General features: G+C 23.3%; 1 protein-coding gene across 1 annotated transcript in view; it reads left to right on the forward strand.

Annotated features, from left to right (window-relative positions):
• Positions 1-626: 626 nt before the first annotated feature.
• The window catches only part of LOC117173011 (exosome complex exonuclease RRP42), a 40,386-nt gene continuing 20,485 nt past the window's right edge, over positions 627-20,527 (forward strand). The window contains exons 1-3 of the mRNA XM_033361357.1: positions 627-738; positions 7,665-7,960; positions 15,059-15,160. Coding sequence (XP_033217248.1) covers positions 7,673-7,960; positions 15,059-15,160 — 390 coding nt within the window. The 5' untranslated portion in view covers positions 627-738; positions 7,665-7,672. The remainder of the gene's footprint in view (positions 739-7,664; positions 7,961-15,058; positions 15,161-20,527) is intronic.

A 20,527-nucleotide genomic window follows, 5' to 3' on the forward strand; every position in this document is an offset into this window, starting at 1 on the left:
AAATCCTTTTTTGATAGAAATTCTGCTATTTGGTTAAAAATTTAATTATTTCCTTGAAAACTTAACAGCTAGGATGAAAAAATTTTGTAAGGAAGAATTCTACTTTTTTGTTAAACAATCGTCCTTTAGAAAAAAATTCATCTTTTGGTATAAAAGTTACCTTTTTTGGTGAAAATTTTTTTTGTTTTGTTGAAAACTTAGATTTTTAAAATTTCTAATGTTTTAATTTTAGATTATTTAATTATGATTTTTAAACATCCAATTGTTTATAAACTGTCATTTTTAAGATATAATTCGAATTTTTGTGGACACTCATCGAACTTGCAACTGAATAATTTAAAAACTATTTTAGATTGTTTCTCAATTATATATCAATTTACAGTTTTTTTTAATTACGAAATTTAGTAGTTTAATTTCAGATTTTCCACAAAAATGTTCAATTTTACATGAAAAAAATTTTGAGTTATTGAATTTTAAAAAGTAATTTTATTCTAAAGAGCATCTTGCCTCTTCAGTTACAATTAATTAATTTTGTAAGGTTTTTTGTTATGATTTTAATAGATATAAATTTCTAATGTTTAAAAAGTCGAACTTGTCGCATGCGCAGTGCGTGTGAGCCGCCCAGTATGACGTAACAGACGATACATAACCTAGAAGGTTCTAAATAATTTTGTTCCTGTCTGCTAAAAAAACAGAAATCTGAATATCTTTTTCTTCCCGTTCTAGTCGTGAATAAAGGTATGATTTTTATTATTATTTTTATTATTATTATTTCAATTTTCATAAAAATGGTTTCTTTTTATATCGAACTTTGAACTTTGAAAGTAAATTAATGTTTATTCTATGCCATTTTAGTACCTGCTAAAAATGGTTTTAGAACTATTTTGTTCACATAATAAAACAAATTAGGGTTCTAAACAATTAAATAGCATTGTTAAGGAGTTTTCTTCTACCCGATTTAATATTACTGTGTTGATATGGTCTTGATTTTTTAATTTTTGAACATTTTTAAGATATTGAATTCTCAATCTATAGGTCAATATTTTTTTCTATCCATCTAGAATAATTTGATAAACACTTAAAAAAATTATATTTGGCATGAAAATGGAACAAAATGAATCAATAGGAAATAAGGGAAAGGAATTCGGAAATGTAAATTTGAATTTTGAGAGGTACACAGACATAAAAACTGAAACACAAGTTATTTTTCTGTTTAATGTACATTTTTTGTTCAATTTTCTTTTGCAATTGTTATCTTTTTTTTATAATTAAATTCCTAAATATGTTAATATTTACAAACACATAAAAATAATAAATCCCGGTCGATTTTTTACTGTCAACAAAAATTAATGAACTTTTAAAGGTTCCTTGAAAACGTATCGAAGTTAAAAAAATTTTAATTGATAATAGTGTAACTAAAGTGACAAAATTAGTCTCTTTCTACAAAAGTGTCACTAAAAAGAATAAAATTAACACTTTCAGCTTAGTGTTTTTCGTGTTTTTTTTACCAGAGGGACACATAACCTCAATAGTTAATATTTTTTTAAATAGTTTATAAAATCAAGAAAAACAGTCTTACTAAAATATGACAAATTTGTTAAAATTCAATTATTTGTTTAAAAAATCATTTTTGGTCGAAAATTGAACTGCTTTGTTTCAAAATTTGTCCTTTTGATAATAATCATTTTTTGGATATTGTATTTTGTATTGTATTTTATATTTAGAAATAATCTATTTTAGTTGAAAATTCTACTGATTGGTTGAAAAATATAATTATGTCCTTAAAAACTCAACCATTTTGTTAAAAAGCCCCCTTTTTTGTGGAAAAATCCAATGTTTTCCTTAATATTCGCATTTTTGGATTTAAAAAATCGTCTTTTCGGATTGAAAACTCATTATTTGTTTAGAAAAAGCATCGTTTTTGTTTGAAATTAATTTTTTTTGTATAAGACTTATTCTTTTTAACTGAAAACTCGTTTATTATACTTTATGTTTAGTATTAATTTCTTTGTTTAAAATTTAATTACTTGGTAAGAAATTCAGCCTTTTTTGTGTCGCAAATTCAACTGTTTTGTTCAAGACTCGTATTTTTTAAATAAAATTCATACTTTTGGATTGAAAATTTCTTTTATTTTTAACGAAAATTAATATATTTTGTTTTTTGACAATCAATTCTTTTCAATTTGAATGTCCTTTATGTATTATATTTGTGCTACAGGTTGCATCTTTTCGTTAAAAATTCTACGGTTTGGTTGAAAATTCGATTATTTTGTTGAAAATTACCTTTTTTTATTGAAATTTCGTATTTTGGGGTTGAAAATGTAACTATTTTTTTTTTCTAGAAAATTCGTCTTTTTGGCTAGAAATTTCAACAGCTTGGTCAAAAATTCTATTATTTCGTTGAAAATTCTATTATTTTGTTGAAAATTAAATTTTTTACTGAAAATTCATATTTTGGATTGGGAAATTCAACTTTTTTTTACAGAAAATTCAACTTGAAAATTCAACAATTTTCTTACGTTTTTTTATTTTTTAGTGAAGGATGTTCAGCTGTTCAAATGTTTTTAGCGGATTTATTTTGGCTTGAAATTTCCAGATTTGGATTGAAAATTAACTTTTTTCTTCAAAAATTCATATTTTGGGATTGGAAATGCAATTTTTTTGTAGAAAATTTATAATTTTCAATTGAAAATTCAACAATTTCCTTCTGCTTCTTTTTTTCTTTCTTGAATGACTTGGTTGAAAATTCACTTCTTTTTTTGAAAGTTCGTCTTTTTGGTTTGTCCATTCACCTTAATAGTTTAAAAATATTTTTTTTAATTGCAAATTTAACTACTTAATTCTTTATTGAAAAACCTAAAACCTTAAACTATTTGGTTGAAAATTGATCTTGTTGCTTGATATTTCAACAGTTCGATAAAAAATTCAACTTTTTTGTAGAAGGTTAAACCATTTTTTTTTGCTTTCTTAGTTGAAAACTCCACTTTTTGGTTGAAAAAGGGCTTTCATTGTAATTTAACTGTTCAAATATTTTTAGAAAATTCGTTAGTTTTTTTCTCGAAATTCCAACAGGTACAGTTTGTTAGAAAATTCAATTATTTTGTTGAAAATTCGTCATCTAGATTTGAATATTCATCTTTATAGATAGAAAAATATTTATTTAAATTTTTTTAATTGAAAAATTATTTATCCTATTCTTGGTTGAAAATGCATTGTTTTATTTAAAAATTCAAGTTTTTTCTTGAATATTCGTCTTTTTGGTATAAATTAATATTCTTAGTTGAAAGTTCCTATTTTTGGTTTGAAAATTTAACTATTTTGATACAAATTTGAACTATTTGGTTAAAAATTTATACGATTTGGAGAAAAAAATCCATATTTTTTTAGCTAATTCAACAATTTATTGTTTTTTTTCTTTCTTACTTGAAAACTCAACCTACTTGTTGAAAATTTTTTTATTTGTTTGATTCGAATATACAAATGTGTTTCGAATTTTTTTTGCTTGCAACTACAAGAGTCTGGTAAAGAATTCAGTTATTTTGCTCAAGATAACTTTTTTGTTAAAAATTCATATTTTGGGGTTGGAAATTTGTTTTCTTTTCTTAAGTGAACATTTAACTATTCCATTCTTGGTTGAAAATTCATTGTCTTGTCTTATTTAAAAATTCATGTTTTTTTTATTCATTTTTTAAAAATTAATCTTCTTCGATGAAAGTTCCTATTTTTATTTTATAAATTTAACTATTTTGGTAGAAACTGGAAATATTTGGTTGAAAATTTCAATGATTTTGTAGAAACTGACACTTTTTTGTAGAAAATTTAACAAAATATTGCTTTTTTTTCTTATTTAAAAATTCAACCAATTTGTTGAATATGCTTTCTTTTTTAATTCAACTGTTCAAATGCTTTTGGAACATTTTGTTTTGATTTTGCTTGAATAATTAAAAGTTTGTTAAAAAATTCAATTATTTTGATGAAAATTAACGTTTTTGTTGAAAACTCATATTTTGTAGAAAACTCGTCGTTTTTGTTTGAAAATTACAAAATTTTCTTCTGCAATTTTTTCTTTTTTGACTGGAAAATCTTTTTTGGTTGAAAAATGTAATGTTTTTGTTGAAAATTAAATTCTATGTTGTATATTCCTATTTTTGGTTTGACCATTCATCTTTTTAAATTAAAATTTTTTTAACTGCAATTTATCTATTCCATTGTTGGTTAAAAATTGATTGTTTTATTTAAAAATTCATGTTATTTTTTGTGTTAAAAATTTGTATTTTTGGTAGAAATTTAATTTTCTTCGTTGAATTTTCCTGTTTTTGGTTTATAAATTAAAAAATTTTGTTAAAAACTGAAACTATTTGGTTGAAAATTTATATTTTTGCTGGGAATTTCAGCAGTTTGGTTGAAAATTAACTTTTTTGTTGAAAATTCATATTTTGGGATTGAAAATGAGATTTTTTTTTCGTAGAAAATTCTACAATTTACTTGAGTTTGTTCTTCTTTCTTGAGTGACTGTTGAAAATTCAATTCTTTTGTTGAAAGTTCGTAAAATTCGTCTTTTTGGTTTGACCATTCATCTTTATAGGTTGAACTTTTTTTGTTACTAAAAATTTAAGTTCCATTCTTGGTTGAAAATTTATTGTTTTATTTTTAAAAAATCATGTTATTTTGTTATTAAAAATTCATGTTTTTGGTTGAAGATAGCTATTTTGGTAGAAACTGGAAATACAAATTTTTTAGTTCAACTATTCGAATGTTTTAGAAATTTTTTTTTCAATTCATGTGTTCAAATGATTTTAGAATTTTTTTGTTGAAAATTCATATTTTGGAGTTGGAAATGCAACTTTTTTTAGAAAATACGTAATTTTTTATTTGAGAATTCAGCAATTTTGTTGAGTTATTTTTCTTTCCTAAATGAAAAATCTTTTTTGGTTGAAAATTTATTTATTTTGTTGATAATACAATTTTTTTTTGAAAATTAGTCTTTTTGGCTTGACGATTCATCTGTATAGTTTGAATTTGTTTACTGAAAATTTAACTATTCCATTCTTGGTTGAAAATTCATTCTTTTATTTTAAAAGTAAAGTTTTTTGTTGAAAATTCGTCTCTTTGTAGAAAATTAATTTTCTACGTTTGAAATTCTTGTTTTTGAGTTTAAAATTTTATTATTGTGGTTGAAATTTGAACTATTTAGTTAAAAATGTCTACGATTTGTTAGAAAATTCAACTTTTTTGTGGAAAATTCTACAATTTTTTCTTTTTCTTTCTTTCTAAGTTTAAAAATCAATCTACTTGTTGAAAATGCTTTCTTTTTTAATTCATCTCTTCAAATGTTTGTAGAATTTTTTTTTGGTACTTTTTTGTTAAAAAGTTACATTTTGAAATTGGAAATGCAACTTTTTTGTAGAAAATTCGTCATTTTGATTTGAAAATTTCAAATTTTTGTTGAGTTATTTTTCCTTTCCTAACTGAATAATCTTTTTCGGTTGAAATGTTCCATGCTTTTGTTGGAAATTCTATTCTTTGTTAAAAATTCAATTATTTTGTTGAAAATTAAATTATTTTCTTGAAAATCCGTTTCAAAATTTCAACATTTTCTGGAGTTATTTTTTCTTATTGACTGAAAAATATTTTTTGATTGAAAATTTCAATTTGTGCGTTTAAAATTCAGTTCTTTTATTGAAAGTGCAATTGTTTGTTGAAAAATCGTCATTTTTATTTGAAAATTTTGAAATTTTGTTGAGTTATTTTTTTATTTCTAAATGAAAAATCTTTTTTGGTTGAAAAATTAAAAACTCAATTTCTTTGTGGAAAATTCTAGAATTTATTCTTTTTTTTTTCTTTCTTAATTGAAAAATGAACCTATTTGTTGAAAATTCTTTCTTTTTTTAATCAATTTATTTAAATGGGTTTAGAATTTTGTTGTTGAATTTTTTAGTTAAAAACTCATATTTTGAAATTGGAAATGCAACTTTTTTGTAGAAACTTCGTGATTTTTATTTGCAAATTTCAAGATTTTGTTGTGTTATTTTATCTTTTTTCGTTGAAAAATGCAATGCTTTCGTTGGAAATTTATGTTTTTTGATGAAAAGTCGTCTTTTTTGTAGAAAATTAATCTTCTTCGTTTGAAATTCCTATTTTTGAGTTGAAAATGTCACTATTTTGGTAGAAACTTGAACTGTTTGGTTAAAAATTTCTACGATTTGTTAGAAAATTAAACTTCTTTGTGGAAAACTCTACAATTAATTCTTTTTCTTTCTTTCTTAGTTTAAAAATCAACTTATTTGTTGAAAATGCTTTCTTGTTTAATATACTTCTTCAAATATTTTTAGAATTTTCTTTTTGTACTTTTTTGTTAAAAACTTACATTTTGAAATTGGAAATGCAACTTTTTTGTAGAAAATTCGTCATTTTGATATGAAAATTTCAAAATTTTGTTGAGTTATTTTCTCTTTCCTAACTGAATAATCTTTTTCGGTTGAAAAATTCCATGCTTTTGTTGGAAATTCTAGTCTTTGTTAAAAATTCAATTATTTTGTTGGAAATTCAATTCTTTGTTGAAAATTAAATTATTTTGTTGAAAATCCGTTTCAAAAATTTCAACATTTTCTGGAGTTATTTTTTATTATTGACTGAAAAATATTTTTTGATTGAAAATTTCAATTTGTGCGTTTAAAATTCAGTTCTTTTATTGAAAATGAAACTTTTTTGTAGAAAATTCGTCATTTTGATTTGAAAATTTCAAAATTTTGTGGAGTTATTTTTTCTTTCCTAATTGAATAATCTTTTTCGGTTGAAAAATTCCATTCTTTTGTTGCAAATTCTAGTCTTTGTTAAAAATTCAATTATTTTGTTGGAAATTCAATTCTTTGTTGAAAATTAAATTATTTTGTTGAAAATCCGTTTCAAAATTTCAACATTTTCTGGAGTTATTTTTTCTTATTGACTGAAAAATATTTTTTTATTGAAAATTTCAATTTTTGCGTTTAAAATTTAGTTCTTTTATTAAAAATTCAATTGTTTGTTGAAAATTCGTCATTTTTTTTGAAAATTTTGAAATTTTATTGAGTTATTTTTTCTTTTCTAAATAAAAAATCTTTTTTGGTTGAAAAATTCAAAACTCAACTTCTTTGTGGAAAATTCTAGAATTTATTATTATTTTTTCTTTCTTAATTGAAAAATGAACCTATTTGTTGAAAATTCTTTCTTTTTTTAATTAATTTATTTTAATGGGTTTAGAATTTCTTTGTTGAACTTTTTAGTTAAAAACTCATATTTCGAAATTGGAAATGCAACTTTTTTGTAGAAAATTCGTCATTTTGATTTGAAAATTTCAAAATTTTGTGGAGTTATTTTTTCTTTCCTAACTGAATAATCTTTTTTGGTTGAAAAATTCCATGTTATTTGTTCTTATTGACTGAAAAATATTTTTTGATTGAAAATTTCAATTTGTGCGTTTAAAATTTAGTTCTATGATTAAAAATGCATTTTTTTTTTTGAAAATTCGTATTTTTTGTTTCACCTTTCATCCGTTTAGGTTGAAAATTGAACTATTTGGTTGAAAAATTCATGTTTTTTTTTGCCTAAAAGTTTGGAGAGTATTTTGGGCTCTAAACTCTGAAACAAAATAAATTCAGAAGGTATTTAGAAAACTGTTTCTGCAGAAATCACCATGAGTGAACCAACAACAACGAAAGAAGCATGTGATGCGGCAACAGAATCCGCCACCGGTGGCGTAATTCCCATGTCCATCACGGGCCGAATGGCCGATGAAAGGGAAAGATGTATCGGCATGTCCGCAGAAGAACGTGCTTGGCGTGCACAATGGTGCAAAGATCAAATTTTAGAACATGATGAGCCCACAATCCCCGAGGGTTATTACGAAGCTAGATACAATCCAATTCGGCGATTTTACAGAGCACCTATGGACAAATTGGAAAGGGCTCTCACCCCAAAACTGGTAAAGCAATATTATATTTTAATGTCTCAAAGTGCAGCTAAAATTAAGCCTATTCATTCTTGATTGAAAATTTATATTTTCAATTGATCATTTATCTTTCTTGATTGGAAATTCAAATATGTGGCCGCTGAACGGGGATTTTATTAATTTTTATAATAAAAATCTGTTCAAGTTTTATTTCAACCGTTTTTTTTTTTAAATAATGAGTTGATTTTTTAAAATCTTTTTCCATTATGATATCATTTAGTTTACAATGCATAATTCGAAAATATTTCACTTAAAAATTTTCCAGGTTGGATTAATAGAAATTAGTGGAGTTTGAAGTCGACAATTTTGGATAAAAAATCTTTTCATTTGATCAAATAAATATAAATAATAATGATTTTACAAGACGATTCGGAATCAGTTCAAAATTTAAGAATTTCACGATTTAAACTTTATAAACTAGTTTCAATTTTTAATAACTTGAAAATAATATATTCATAATTAAAGGCTTTCATTACATTTAAAATACTGTTTTAGTTTAAAATTTGAAAATTTGAAATGTTTTAATTCAGAAAAATAACAGTTTCATAATATTTAGAAATATTTATTGTTCACGCAAAATCAGTAATTATAAATGCAATATTTGAAATTAAATTTTGAACGTTACAATTTTATTTGTTTTACTTAAGAAAATAAAAATTGTTGAATTTTGATCTATAATAAATATTGAGCACCTATCATTTCTACAAAAAAATCCAGTAAGTTAAAGAGATATTTAGAAGACCTGAAAAAATTAAAAATGGTTAGCAATTTGAAATAATTTCAGTTTTATAGATTTTTGCAGATTTCACAGAAAAAATTTAGAATCTTTTTAAAAATTATAAAATAGTTCCAAAGAATAAAAAACATTTTCCTAAGCTTCCTAGGAAAATTGAAAATGACTTTTTATTATTAAAAATTACTCTAAGATGGTTTGTAAAAAGATTTCCAAAATTATCATAAATGAATCTTGAAGAATTAAAGGAAATATGTTTTATTTTGCAGGATTTAAAAAAAAAACTTGGGAAATATTGAAAAAATGTAAAAAAAAAAATTTTTAATTTGAATAAATCTAAAACAACATGCAGATGCTTCAAGATTTTTAAATCAAATTTTGAAGCTTTTTAAGGAGTTTGAAAGTATTTAAAATGAAGATAAATTAACTTTTAATTTAAGAGCATTTACAGTAAAAATGTAATCGTTCAATTTTTACTATTTCTAGTTCAAAAATGTTCAAAATGATTTGCAACTCAGTTTTTATTACATTAAATGGAATATTTTTTAGTTTTAGATTTCGAATGTTTTAATTTATTCACCATGAAAAATATTTGCCAACCGGTAAAAAACGCGAAATAGTTGGGAATTTTTTATGTTTTTTTTTAATTAATTGTTTATATTGAAAATTTAACTTCCTGGTTTTCTGCGTTAAAAAATTAATCTCTTTGGAGATGTATCATTTTATTTGAAAGTTCATCGCCTTGGTTGGATTTTATAACTTTTTTTAGTTCTTCTGGTATTTTTGCTAAAAACCTAAATTTTTTAATTAAAAATATAATTATTCGATTTTTGGTTTTATATTGATCCTTTTTTTGTTAAAAATTCGTATTTTTCAATAGAAAATTCCTGTAAATAATTATAATTTAAACTTTGAGACAGGGAATTATCGTAAAGAATTACAATTTTTACTTTCTAACAAAGAAATTCCGTAAAAATGTATCATTTTAACTTTGGAACAAGGAATTTCCGTAAAGAATTATCATTTTAACTGCAGGACATGGGGATTTTGGAAAACTTATTTTAATTTTTTATTGCAAAATATAATTTTGAGTTTGGGACAGAAAATTTCTTTAATTTGGGTCAGGAAATTTGAGTAAGGAATTGCGATTCTGAGTTTGGGACGGAGAATTTTAATAAGTAATTATAAGTTAATGAATTGGGACAAGGAATTCTCGTGAATAATTAAAATTTTGACTTTTAAGCAGGAAATTTTGTAAAGAATTCTAATTTTATTTAGGAACATTTTTCTAAAGGATTATAGTTCTGAATTTAGTGGAAAAATTAAGCTTTTTGCTTAAAAACTCTTTTGTTCAGTTAAAGATTCAAATTTCAGTTAACCATTTAGTTTATTTAAAAATTTGTCATTGATAATTTATCATTGTTAGTTAAAAAATCTTTTTTTGTAGAAAATTAATCTTCTTGGTTGAAAATTCATGTTTTTTTTTAGAATGTTCATCTCTACTTGAGGATTTAATTTTGTTGTTGTCGAAATTTAACTTTTTTTAAACTTATATTTTGTTTAAAGTTGAACTACTTTTTTCTAGATTCATTTTTTGTAATGATTCAACATTTTTTTATTAAAAATGTATCTTTTTAAGTTAAAAATGTAGTGATTCGGTGGCAAAGTCATGAATATTGTTGAAAATTCTTTGTATTTTTGGTAGGAAATAAATTTTCTTGTTTAAAAATTTAATTATTTTATTGAAAATTTATTTATCTTGGTTGAAGATTCTGAATTTTATTTAAAAATTCCTCTCATCAGTTGACAATTTCTATTCTTTTTTTTTTTAACTAATGACTTAAAATGAAAATTTATCTACTCAAGTTTTTGTTAAAAACGTACCTTTTTTAGTTAAAAACTGTTTGTTTGGTTTTGTGTTAAAAATTAATTTTTTGTACTGAAAATTTAACTATTCGATTTTTTATTGCGAGTTGGTATTTTTAATTGACATTTCATTCAAAATTTGTCATTTTTTTCAAAAACTTACCTAATCTAAAATAGTTTGAATTGGGATAATAGATGTTTAAATGTGTTTTTATTTTTAAATTCTTCTTGATTGAAAAGCCTAATATTATATTTTTATTTCAGAATTGATCTCTTTTGGTTAATTATTTGACTATTTGTTTGAAAATTTTACAATTTCGTAAAAACTCATCTTTCTTGGTCGAAAATTCAACGGTTTCGCATTGAAAATTGGTCCTTTTGAATTAAAAAATTGTTCTTTTATGGTAGAAGATTCATCTTTCTGGATATAAAATTCGTCTTTTTGAATTGAAAATTCATATATTGGTTTAAAAATGAACGCTTTTATCGAAAATTTAACTTGTCTGGTTGCAAATTCAAGGGGTTTCTAAAAGATTCGTTTTTTTTGCTTGCAATTTTTTTGAATAGTGTCATTGAACTGTTAGTTTTTTTTTTTGTTAAAAATTTTACTGTTAAAAAATTTTTTTCAATATTATCCTTCTTGGTCGAAAATTAAAAAGTTTTCTTGAAAATTCAACTTTTTGGATAAAAAATTCGTCTTTTGTCATTAGAAATTATTCTTTTTTGGGAAAAGATTAATCTTTCTTGATTGAAAATTCCTCGTTCTAGGTTTAAAATGAACCTTTTGATTGAAAATTTAACTATCTTTACACAAAATTTTGTATTTTTGTCTTGAAAATTGAACTATTTCATGAAAATTTCAACTATTTTGTTGAAAATTAGTCACTTTTGGTTTAAAATTCATCTTTTTTAGTTGAAAAAAAACTTTTTTTGATAAATATTCATCTGTTCGGGTTTTAAAGTCAACGGGCTTGTAAAAAATTGAAATTTTTAGATTAATAATTAAACTGTTTTAATTCAACAATTTTGGTGAAAAATCGTAATTTTTGATTGACTTAAACAGTTTTTGATTTAAAATTAAAATCTTTTTTTGTTCAAACATCAACTATTCTATTTTTTGTTGAGAATGTATTTTTTTTTATAAATAAAACTAATAATCTAGATTGAAATGCCCACTTTTTGGGTTAAAACATGCAACTGTGTGGCAGAAAATTAACTCTTTTGTTTTAAATTGGACTGTTTTACAGGAATTTCGTCGTTTAGCTTCAAATTTCAACAATTTGGATGAAGTTTTTTGTTGAAAATTCTTTTTTTTGTTGTAAAATATCTTCTTGGTTGAAAATTCTTCATTTTGTTTTCGAAATTTATCTATTATGGTTAAAATTAATTTCTTTTGTTGAAAATTTAATTGCTTTGTTGAGAGTTGAACTATTTTGCTGAAAATTAGTTTTTTTTTTAAATAACTGCTTTTTAGAAAATTTGTCGTTTGGCTTGAAAGCTCAATAATTTTCGTGAATTATTTTTTCTTTCTTGACGGAAAAATCTTTAGATTTTTAATTTTCGGCTTTTTTATTCAAAAATTTATAATTTTACTTGAACATTCAACTCTTTGTTTGAAAATTTGATTGTTTTCTTGAAAATTCTTATTTTTTGTTAGAAAATTAATTTTCTTATTGAAAATTTAACTTTTTCATTTTTGATTGAATATGTCTTTTGTTAGGTTGAAAATTCAACTGTTTTTTTATTTCATTTCTGTATTTTTGTTAAATTCGTCTTTTTTGGTTAAAAATTCAACTATTTTGTTAAAATTTTAATTTTTTGTTGTTGCAAATTCAGCTCATTCGTTTAAAATTAAATTATTTTTTAGAAAAAAGTTTTTTTGTTAATTGAAATACCAACTTTTACCTTTTTTCCTGAGAATTAATATTTTTGTTGAAATTTTCAGTTTTCTGGGTGAAAATTCAACTATCGTCTTAAAAATTCGCCTTTTTGTCTTGAAATTTTAAATATTTAGTTGAAAATTAATTTACTTTTGGTTGAATTTCAATCTTTTTTTAAATTAAAGTTCGATCGTCTGGTTTTTAAACTCATCTTTGTAGGTTGAAATTTAACTTTTTGGGGGCTTAAAAGTCAACTGTTTTCTAAATCATTCCATTTTTTGGGTTAAAAATCAACCTGCTAGGTTGAAAATGCAACGGTTTTTTATTGAAGTTTAACCTTTTTGTTCAAAAATTCCATCATCTGTTTGGAAATTTATATCTGTTGGTTAAAAATTCAGCTATTTTTTTTAACATAAAAAATTTTTTGAAAATAAAAAATTATTTAACAAGTTTGTTGAAAATTTAACTAATCTCGTAAAGAGTGATCTTTTTTGTCTAAAATTCAACCTTTTTTGTTGAGAATTCAACAGAAATTAATTTTGTTGTTGAAATTTTATCTTTCATGATTGGAAATAAGCTTTTTTGTCGAAAATTAATTTTTTCGGGTTCAAAAGTAAAATTTTTTTGAAACATTGGACTTTTTAGTCTAAAAATTAAACTATTTGGTTTAAAATGTAACGGTTTTTGGTTTAAGTTTAATCCTTTTTGTTTGAAAGTTCCATTTTTGGTTTGAAAATTCATCTTTGTTGGTTGTAAATTCAACAAATTGGTTAAAAATTCAACTATTTTGTTTAACATTCAATCATTTTGTTCAAAATTTAAATTTTTAATAAAAAAAAAATAGAACCTTTTTTGGTTCTAAATTCAACTCTGTAGTTGAGAATTCATCTTTTTGGTTTGAAAATTTAAGTATTTTGTTGAAAATGCAACTGTTTTTTGTTGGAATTGGTTATTTTAAAAATAAATTTTTATCATTTGGATGAAAATTCTTCTTTATAGGTTGCATATTCAACTATTTGGTGGTAAATGCAACGGTTTTTAGTTTAAGATTAATATTTTTTATTTTTAAATTCGACCATATGATTGAAAATTTAGTTATTTTGCTTAAAATTTAATTATTTTCTTAAAAATTTAACTATTTAATTAAAAAATAAAACATTTTCTGGTTCTAAATTCAACTGTCTAGTTGAGAATTCGTCTTTTTGGTTTACAAATTACAAATTTGGTTAAATTTGAATGTTTTAAAATGAAATTTCGATAATTCGGTTGAAAATTCATTTTTGCAGGCTCAAGATTCAACTATTTTATCATCTTTACGTCTTTCAAATTTAACTATTTTGTTGTAAATGCAAATGTTTTTAGTTTAAGATTCATCTTTTTGATTTGAAAATTCAACAAATTGGTCAACAATTCAACTATTTTGTTTAAAGCTTAACTATTTGAATTAAAAATAAAACCTTTTTCGGTTCTAAATTCAACTCTGTAATTGAGAATTCGTCTTTTTGGTTTAAAATTTTTAATATTTAGTTGAAAATGCAACTGTTTTTATTGAAATTAATTATTTTTTGTTTGAATATCGATCATTCGGTTGGGTATTCAACTATTTTGCTAAAAATTAAACTATTTTGTTGAAAATTCATCTCTACGTCTTTCAAGTTCAATTATGTTCTTGTAAATGCAACGGTTTTTAGTTTAAGATTATTATTTTTTATTTTAAAATTCGACCATGTGATTGAAAATGTAATGATTTTATTTGAAATGTAATTCTTAAAAATCTAACTTTTTAATTAAAAAATAAAACCTTTTTTGGTTCTAAATTCAACTGTCTCGTTGAGAATTCGTCTTTTTGGTTTACAAATTTAATTATTTGTTTGAAAATGCAACTTTTTTGTTAAATTCGAATATTTTAAAATTAAATTTCGATAATTTCATTGAAAATTTATTTTTATAGGTTTGAGATTCAATTATTTTGTTCAAAGTTAAACTATTTAAAAAAATCAAATCTACGTCTTTCAAGTTTAACTATTTGATTGTAAATGCAAATGTTTTTAGTTTAAAATGCATATTTTTTACTCGAGAATTCAACAAATTGGTTAAAAATTCAACTATTTTATTGAAAATTTAATTTATTTGTTTAAAATTTAACAATTTGATTAAAAAATAAAACCCGGTTTAGTTTCAAAATTCCACTCTGTAGTTGAGAATTCGTCTTTTTGGCTTGAAAATTGATATATTTGGTTGAAAATGCAAGTTGTTTGTTGAAAATTGAACTATTTCGTTTAAAAGTAATTTTTCGGGTCCAGTTTTAATCTTTTTCTTGAGAATTCGACGTTTTTGAAGGAAAAATTAATCTTCTTGCTTAGAAAAGTCATCTTTTGTTTGTAATAAATAAAAAAATTCAAAAGTTTAAAATTTTAATCTAAAATTGTTTTATCCCGCTTGTAAAAGATTCCATGTTAAAGAAAGATTTCAAGATTAAAATTATGTTCTTTAAATATTAATGACCAGAGAAAATGAAAAATTGGTCAAGGAAAAATCAGGAAATTTTGAAAATGAAGTTTTTCGATCAGCCTGAAAGATAAAATTTTACAGGGTCTTGAGATGGCTGAAACGATTCGTCACTGTGCAGCTAAAACTGCTATTGGCATTGGACTCGTTTACCTCACTTTTTACTACTTCAAATACAATTCAGCGGTAGGTTTTTTCCCTGGAATTTTGCGTTTTTTTTCTTAAGAAAAATAATCGAGGAGAAAAAGGGGGAAAATAAAATGTAATTCTTTCTATCAATTGGATTCTAGACTTGGATGTCCAAACAAGGTTGGCGTGTGAGCAGATCGAGGAAGACTTCAATTCCTGGAGATGCTGATTGGCCAAACTATGAGGACAAACCGAAAGCCAACATGTATTGGAATCAAGGATTCGATAAGTCGCCTATATAAATTGTACCAGGTTGTTTTTATTCATTTAGTTGCTCATATAATAAAATGTATTGTTAAAAAAGAAGTCAAAGCTTTTACTCTATTCCGCTGTAAAAAATCGGAAAGAATCCCTATGAAATGATTGAAGGAGTTTATTATAATAATGATATTTTAAGGAAATCTAGTAGGTGGAAAATTCACAGAAGTGCATTTTTGAATTTCCTTGAATGAATCGAATATTCATAAAACCGAAAAATTTTCGAAAGGTTTTTAATATTTTAAAGAGTTTAAGAGATTTCAAAGATTTTAAAGGATTTCAAAATTTTCTAGAAGATTTTGCAAAAAGTTTAGAATGGTTTTAAAGATTTCAAACATTTTTAAGGATTTGAGATGATTTTATAAAAAGTGGGGAAGATTTAGCAAATTTAGAAGAAAAATTTAATATTTTACAAACATGTCAAAGATTTTGAAATGTTTAAAAAAACTGAAAAGATTTCGCAATAATTAAAAAGATTTAAAAGGGTTTGAGACAAATTTCAAAGATTTTGAAGGATTTCAAAGATTTTAAGAAGATTTCGCAAAAAGTTTAGAAGATTTAAAAAATTAATATTTTACAAACGTGTCGTAGATTTGGAAATGTTTAAAAACTACTAAAAAAATTTCGCAAAGATTTAAAAGATTTTAAATGATTTAAAGAATTTGAGAAAATTTCAAAGGTTTTAAACGATTTCAAGATTTTAAGAAGATTTCGCAAAAAAGTTGAGAATTTTTTCGAAGATTTCAAATATTTTTAAGGATTTCCGAAGATTTTGTAAAAAGTTGGGAAGATTTAACAAATTTAGAAAAAAAATTTAATATTTTTCAAACATGTCATAGATTTCAAAATGTTTAAAAAAAATTAAAAAGATTTTACAAAATAATTAAAATGATTTTTAAGAATGCCAGGAGAATTTCAAAGGTTTTAAGGTATTTCAAAAATTTTCAAAAGATTAAGCAAAAAAATATCAAACATTTTAAAATATTTCAGAGGTTTTTGTATTTTTGTTTAAGAATTGAGCTTTTTTAGTGGTAAATTCATGTATTTCATTGAAAATTCGTTCTTTTTGATCAAAAATAAAATAAATATATAAATTTTAAATGTAAAATAATTTATAAATAAATATAAAATTGAATAAAAATGATTATTTACTTGTAAAAATAGTTTTATATTACTGAATTTAACTATTTTCTTGAAAATTCGTTTTTTTTGTTTGAAATTAATTTTTTTATCTGAAAAGTAAGCTATTTTTGGTTAAAAAATGATGGTTTTTAGTTGTAAGTTGAAGAATTTGGTTGAAAATGCGTTCTTTTTTTTATAAAAAATAAATATATAAATGATAAATATAAAATAAATTATGAATAAATATAAAATTTAATAAAAAACTAAAGATTTTGCAAAAATTTAAGAGATTAAAAAAAAATATTTAAAATGATGTTTAAGTATTTGAGAAGAATTTAAAACGTTTTAAAGGATTTCAAAATTTTTCAGAAGATTTCGCTAAAAGTTCAGAATGATTTCAAAGATTTCAAATATTTGTAAGGATTTCAAAGATTTTGCGAAAAATTTAGAATGATTTGAAAGATTTCAAACATTTTTAAAGATTTCAGAAGATTTAACAAATTTAGAAAAAAATATATATATGTTACAAACATGTCATAGATTTCGAAATATTAAAAAAAACTAAAAGTATTTCTCAAAAATTTTAAAGATTTTAAATGATTTTAAAGAATTTGAGAAAAATTTCAAAGGTTCTAAACGATGTAAAAGTTTTAAAAAATATTTCGCAAAAATATAAAAGATTAACAAAAATATTTAAAATGATTTAAAGGATTTCAAAAAGCGTAAGAAGGTTTTGCAACAATTACAGAAAAATTAAAACATTTTTTTAAATCTGACGTCTTTCCGAAATTTTTTAGAAATCTTCCGAAATCCTAAAACAAATTTAATTTCTGTGAAATCTTTTGAAATCTTTGTAAAAATCTGAAATGTTTGTAAAATCTTTCTGAAACCTTTTGAAAGTTTCGAAAGATATTTAGAAATTTTCCGGTATTTTTTAATTCCTTTAAAATTTTTGAAATCTCTGAAATTTTTGTGAAGTCTTACAAATTCCTTTAAAATATTTTGAGATCTTAAATATATTTGTGAAATCTTTTAAAATCTGAAAGTTTTGTGAAATATTCGAAATTTTTGCGAAATCTTCTGAAGTCCTTTAAAATATTTTTAATGTTTCTAAAATCTTTTGAAATCGTCTGAAATATCCTTTAAAATCTTTGAAAGCACTCTGACATTTTTACGTAATCTTGTAAAATTCTTTAAAATCTTTTGAAAACTGAAATTTTTGTAAAATCTTTCGAAATTTTTCTAAAATTTATACAAAGTATTCTGATTTCATCTAACATTTTTTTGAAATCCTCCAAATATTCAGAAGACATTTGCAAAATTTCTGAAGTTTTGGCGAAATCTTGTAACATTTTTGGAAAGCATAAAAAAAATTTTGTGAAATCGTATTCTCAAGTCTTTTAAAATCTTTGAAACCTCCGAAATGTTTGCAAAGTCTTATAAAATTCTTAAAATCTTTGTAAAATGCATGCAAAATATTCTGATATCTACATTTTTTTTGAAATCCTGAAAATCTTCTGAAGATATTTGAAAACTTTCTTAAATTTTGTCGAACGCTTACAAAATTTTTGTGAAATCATTGAAATCTTTGAAGTTTTGTGAAATCTTTGAAGTTTTGTGAAATCTTTGAAATCTTAATGTAATTTTGGCAACATTTTTTTAAATCTTCTGAAATCTCCAATAAAATCTTATCAAATTTTGGTGAAATGTTTTTAAATCTTTGAAGTTTTGTGGAGTGTTGGAAATGTTTCTAAATTTCTGTCGAATTCCTTTTAAATCTTTTGAAATGACATTAAAAAACTTTGAATTCTTTGCAAAATCTTGTAAAATTTTTTTAAATCTTTGAAGTTCCATGAAATCTTTGAAATTTGTTTGAATTTTTTTCTAAATATTTTTAAATCTTCTGGAATCTCATTTATAATCTTTGAAATCTTTCCAAAATTTTTCCGTAATCATTTGAAATCTTACCAAATTTTGCTGAAATCTTTGAAGTTGCGTGAAATCTTTCTGGAATTTTTGCAACATTTTTTGAAATATTCTGAAATCTCCTTTAAAATCTTTGAAATTTTTGCGTAATATTTTGAAATCTTACCAAATTTTGGTGAAATCTTTTTAATTTCTTTAAGTTTTGTCGTGTATTCGAAATGTTTATAAATTTCTGGCGAATTCCTTTTAAATCTTTTGAAATCACCTTAAAAATCGTTGAATTCTTTGCGAAATGCTGTAAAATGTTTTTAAATCTTTGAAGTTTTGTGAAAACTTTTAAATTTTTTTGAATTTTTCGCGATATATTTTTAAATGTTCTGAAATCTTTGAAGTTTTGTGAAGTTTTCGAAGTGTTCGAATGTTAACAAAATTTTGTGAAATCTTCGAAACCTTTCTGAAATTTTTTCGAAATCTTTGAAAAGTTTTGTGAAGTCTTAGAAATCTTTTTGGAATTTTTGCAACATTTTTTGAAATTGTCTGAAATCTCCTTTAAAATCTTAGAAATTTTTGCGAAATCTTTTGAAATCTTACCAAATTTTTGTGAAATCTTTGAAGTTTTGTGGAATTTTCGAAATGGTTCTAAATTTTTTGCGAATTCCTTTTAAATCTTTTGAAATCTCCTTAAAGACCTTTGAATTCTTTGCAAATTTTTTGCGAAATCTTTCAAATCCTCTCGAATCTCATTTGAAATCTTTAAAGTTTTGTGAAATTTTCGAAGTGTTTCAGAAGTTTTTGCGATATTAAAAAAAATATTTTGTAATCTCTTTTAAAATCTTTGAAATATTTCTGAAACTTTTCCGAAATATGGTAAAGTTCTATAAAATCTTTAAAGTGTTGTGAATTGTTTCTGAAATTTTGGCGAAATCTTTTAAAATCTTCTGAAATGTCCTTTAAAATATTTTCAAATCTTACAAAATTTTTTTGAAACCTTTTAAAATCTTTGAAGTTTTGTGAAATCTTCAAAATGTTTCTAGAACTTTTGCTAAATCCTTATCAATTTTCCCAAATCTCCTTTAAATTTTTTAAATCTTTCTGAAATATTTGCGAAATAATTGAAAATCTTAAATGTTTCTAAAATCTTGGGAATCTGTTGAAATCTTTTTAAATATGAAATCTCTTTTAAAATCTTGGAAATATTTATGCATTTTTCCGAAGACTTTTAAAATCTTTGAAATCATTTAAACTTTTTGCATAATATTTAAAATTCTTCTGAAATCTCATTTAAAATCTTTGAAATATTTATGAAATTTTCCTGCAATCTTGTAAAATCTTACAAAATTTTTGTGAAATCCTCGAAACCTTTCTGAAATTTTCGCGAAATCTTGTAAAATCCTTAAAAATCTTGCAACATTTTTGTGAAATCTTCTTAAATCTTTGAAGGTTTGTGAAATCTTCGAAATCGTTCTGAAATTTTTGCGAAATATTTTTTAATTTAATCTTAAAATCTGTTAATGAATTCAATGTAAAATGATCAACACAAGAAATTACTATATTTTTTTAAACATGTTATTCTGATAAACAATATTAGCGCTTGTAATGACCGGATGTAATTCGCTTTCCTGCGGCTATGAACAGCACCATCGGTGACGCAAAATGCGCGGTATGTTTCGAAATCATGAGAATCGAAAGTGAAATACATTTCACTCAGGAAATGTAATATAAACCGAGATAAAAGATTGGCCAGCAACTGTCGGGTAAATCGACATGAAAAATATAACTTTACTGAGAAAAAGCATTCTTTATGTAAATAGATTAAGAGAGACGGATGGAAGAATGTGAGCAAATGTATATTCAAGATTGAAATTATAGAGAGAAACTTATAATCATACCTTAATTAAGAGCAGACAGGGTTTGTGGGAAAAATCTGTAATGTAATACTTTTCGACAGCAGGACATATAATTTAGGTTTAATAACGAAACGCCGGCGTAGAATCAAACGGCTTAGGCGTTAATGTAAACTGTCTCGACTGAGTGTCTCGGAACTGCTTGAGTTTTGAG

This window comes from Belonocnema kinseyi, chromosome 5, assembly GCF_010883055.1.
Source record: "Belonocnema kinseyi isolate 2016_QV_RU_SX_M_011 chromosome 5, B_treatae_v1, whole genome shotgun sequence".
In the NCBI taxonomy this organism is placed as follows: Eukaryota; Metazoa; Arthropoda; class Insecta; order Hymenoptera; family Cynipidae; genus Belonocnema; species Belonocnema kinseyi.